At 35.4% G+C, this 3,180-nt stretch overlaps 1 protein-coding gene across 1 annotated transcript in view; it reads right to left on the reverse strand.

The window, feature by feature from the left end:
• Positions 1–2,143: 2,143 nt before the first annotated feature.
• The window catches only part of LOC106524099 (contactin-associated protein-like 4), a gene marked incomplete at its 5' end in the record, with an annotated part of 134,188 nt that continues 133,151 nt past the window's right edge, over positions 2,144–3,180 (reverse strand). The window contains 1 exon segment of the mRNA XM_014017758.1: positions 2,144–2,896. Coding sequence (XP_013873212.1) covers positions 2,700–2,896 — 197 coding nt within the window.

Here is a 3,180-nt window from a genome sequence, read left to right on the forward strand (position 1 = left end):
CTATATATACTATATATATATATTGTTAGTTAGTTTTAACTGCATAATTTGCTGTGGCATTTAATTGGTATTTACAGCAACGGTTGTCCATAATTTTAAATGGACATGAAAACATTTGGTGCAGTTTATGTGCATGATTGTGTTGAAAAAAGTTACCTTGTTAAAGGATTTTAGAATAGAATAAATTCAAGTATTGTCATAAGTGTATATTTCTGCACAATGATGAAATTGACCCATCACACCACAGTATGTGGGCATGGTGGGGAGTTGAGCCTGTGGCCTTTGGGTCCCAAGCCAGCTGCTCTGCCACTACACCACAGCTGCCCCATATTTATCTGTGTAATGATTTATTTGAAATTAGTTTTTTCTTTGAAAAAAGGGGCAAATATAAGATTTTATTTTCTTTCTTTCTGCTGCCTTTCATTTTAATTGTGATTTATACTTTTTAATTCTATATAGAATTTTTGTTTAATAACTTCTGAAAAAGAGAAAAATAAATAAAAATATGCATTTAAACAAAATTTTCCTGCAGTGAAGCAGCTAGAGAGTTAAAAAAAACTGTTGACAGTCTTCATCTGATTCTTTCTTCATCCTTTTTAGTCACAACGAGCTTTATTCACTACAGCAGGGAGTGTGGCAGTGTGAGACTGCTCTTCTTCCGAATAAATGAAAACTTTGTAACACAGTTCAATTACACTTAAATTAAAAATATTTGAGGAAAAGGAAAAGCATAGCAGGACTAGAGAGAGATGAATATGGTTTGGATTTTTATTTCTGTGACTGTATACGACCCACAGGAGACACGGCATTAACAGCAGTCATTTCATTCCTCGGCTTTAGCAGCTCCTTTAATTCCACAGCTGATGCTGCTAAAAATGGCAGATTTTCTTTTCTGGAGCTCTGATCTTTTTACTTTGTGATGTCACTTATGAACGAACACTTCCTGGTATGTGGGGCAGGAAACGTATAGCCTTATATGGTGTTTTTATGGTGGTAATTATGCTAATCTCCTCTCCTTGTGCACGAGCACCTGATTCATCAGTTTACGCAGCTCATTTACACACTTTTTTCCTGAAGGTAGAAGAGTTTCTTGTATCTGATGTGAAGTGTTCGTACGAACCCTTCGTACAAAAAATAAGAGAAATTTAGGATAAGAATACGAACATGTTCTTGAATGAGGCCCATTGGGACTATAATTTTGTAATTAATTGTGCCACGAGACTGGATAAACCTGTGAATATTTAGAAGGGTTTACAAACGTAAATAGTTGTAATATTTGGTCAAAAATTTTTGTTAAACAAATCTGGAAATATTTAAAATTGTTCACAAGCATAAATAGTTCTTGTAAGTGGTTCAACCAATTAATTATACCAAGGATGTTCTGGTCAAATGTGTGATTTCCTGCCATTATGTTAACGTAATATTTTTTTCAAACTGAAGAGATATCTGAAAGTTGTCATGATGATGATGTGCTTCGCTGAGTTTGCTCTGGTCAACAGCTGGCTGCTGCATTGTCAAAATAACTAGGAAAAATGGTACCTCCAGAAAATATATCATGAAGTTTCTCAAGTTTTGAATGCAATTGCTCAGGTAGTCCTCAAAAAGTGTGACATTCTGAGACCCAGTGTCCTCATATGAGGACATCCTTTTCTGCACAAACTACTTCTATAACAGAGTCTAGTAGTTATACTTATTAGGTCCTACTAATCCCATGCATTTTGGAGAAAGAAAAAAAATGCACAAAACAAAAACTTGGGTTTCAGGAGGTTAACGCTTGATAAAAAGGGAAAATGGATATAAACTACTCCATTTTTACAGAACTACTTAGAGACTCAAAGTCTTCATGAGGCAAAAACAGATTAGTATTTCAGAATAATAAAAAAAAAGAAACCCATGGCATGCCTACAGAGTAAAAGAGGTGACAGAGCACTCATGTTTTATGGACCGAGCTGCTTAAAGCTGTTTCTGGGAGAGTTCTGGTGTCGGCTACTCACTGCAGGTGGTGCAATAAAAGCCAACACTCAAGAACGACAACAACAAAAGTCTTAGTCTCATTGTTTAAGGTTCTTTTAGTGAAAAAGAAAAGAGACAAAAAATAGTAAATAAATAAAATGCATCAGCATCTCAATAACCAAGTGTAGACAAAGTTTTAGAGCAACTTTAATTTAGTATTGATATATACAGCAGATGTGGGGATTGTTTCCACAATATTACAGAATGATTTGAATTGATTCTGGGACGGTACTTTAGCTGGGATGGTCCTTGTAAATCTTGCATATTGATAGTCCAGGTAAGCCCGTCTCCCTGTGTTTTTATGGCTCTGGCGTCTCAAATCTGACATTTTTTTTAAAGGTTTCCTCATAAAAAAGTTCTTATAAATTAAGCTTAAATATTTTAACTGAAAAATCACATCTATTCACAAATATTTCTCCATTGTGACATTTCAGAATACAGGGAAACAAGTCGTAAGCACACAAAACACTATGAACTGTACATGTTTAAATATTTGAATCCTTAAAGTGACAGCACCAAAGTCTTTTGAAAGTCCAACTCATCTCAAGTCTGTTGTATTTACCAAAAAACAAAATAAATAAATAAAAAGACCTGACAACAACCAAAAAAAAAAGGGGGGGGGGTAATAGGTAAAGCACTGTTTGGTAATTCATCTCGTTCTGTCTTCAGTTCATTCAGGGCCAATGCTAAATAAAAAACTCCTTTTGGTTTCCACTGGGAACTCCCAGAGAATCTGCCTGGCCGCTGAACGGGAACTCGCAGCTGTCCTCCGGCTGCGCAGATTTCACTTCGTGGTTCTGAAACGTCTCCTTCCTGGTGCAGACGAATCTGGCCATGATTGCTAAAGCCGACATGGTGACGAAGATCACCACTGCAATCACACCTGAGAAGCACAAAAACACAAAAGAGTTTGACCAAAACTGACAAGCTTGTATTGAAATATCACATAAGGCAGGAAACCATGTAAAACAACATCCCCAGGGACGGCTTTCACATATTTAAAGCAACAAATCTTTGTTTAAAGGGGCAATATTATGTGTTTATCAGGCATACATTTAAATACTATACTATAATAAATTATCTATGTCACCTTTAGTTGTTATTAAAATGCTTTTTTATGTTTAAATAGAAAATAAACTTATCTTCTCATCACTTCCTCTTCTAAAC

The sequence above is a fragment of the Austrofundulus limnaeus genome, unplaced genomic scaffold, assembly GCF_001266775.1.
Source record: "Austrofundulus limnaeus strain Quisiro unplaced genomic scaffold, Austrofundulus_limnaeus-1.0 Scaffold176, whole genome shotgun sequence".
NCBI lineage: Eukaryota > Metazoa > Chordata > Actinopteri > Cyprinodontiformes > Rivulidae > Austrofundulus > Austrofundulus limnaeus.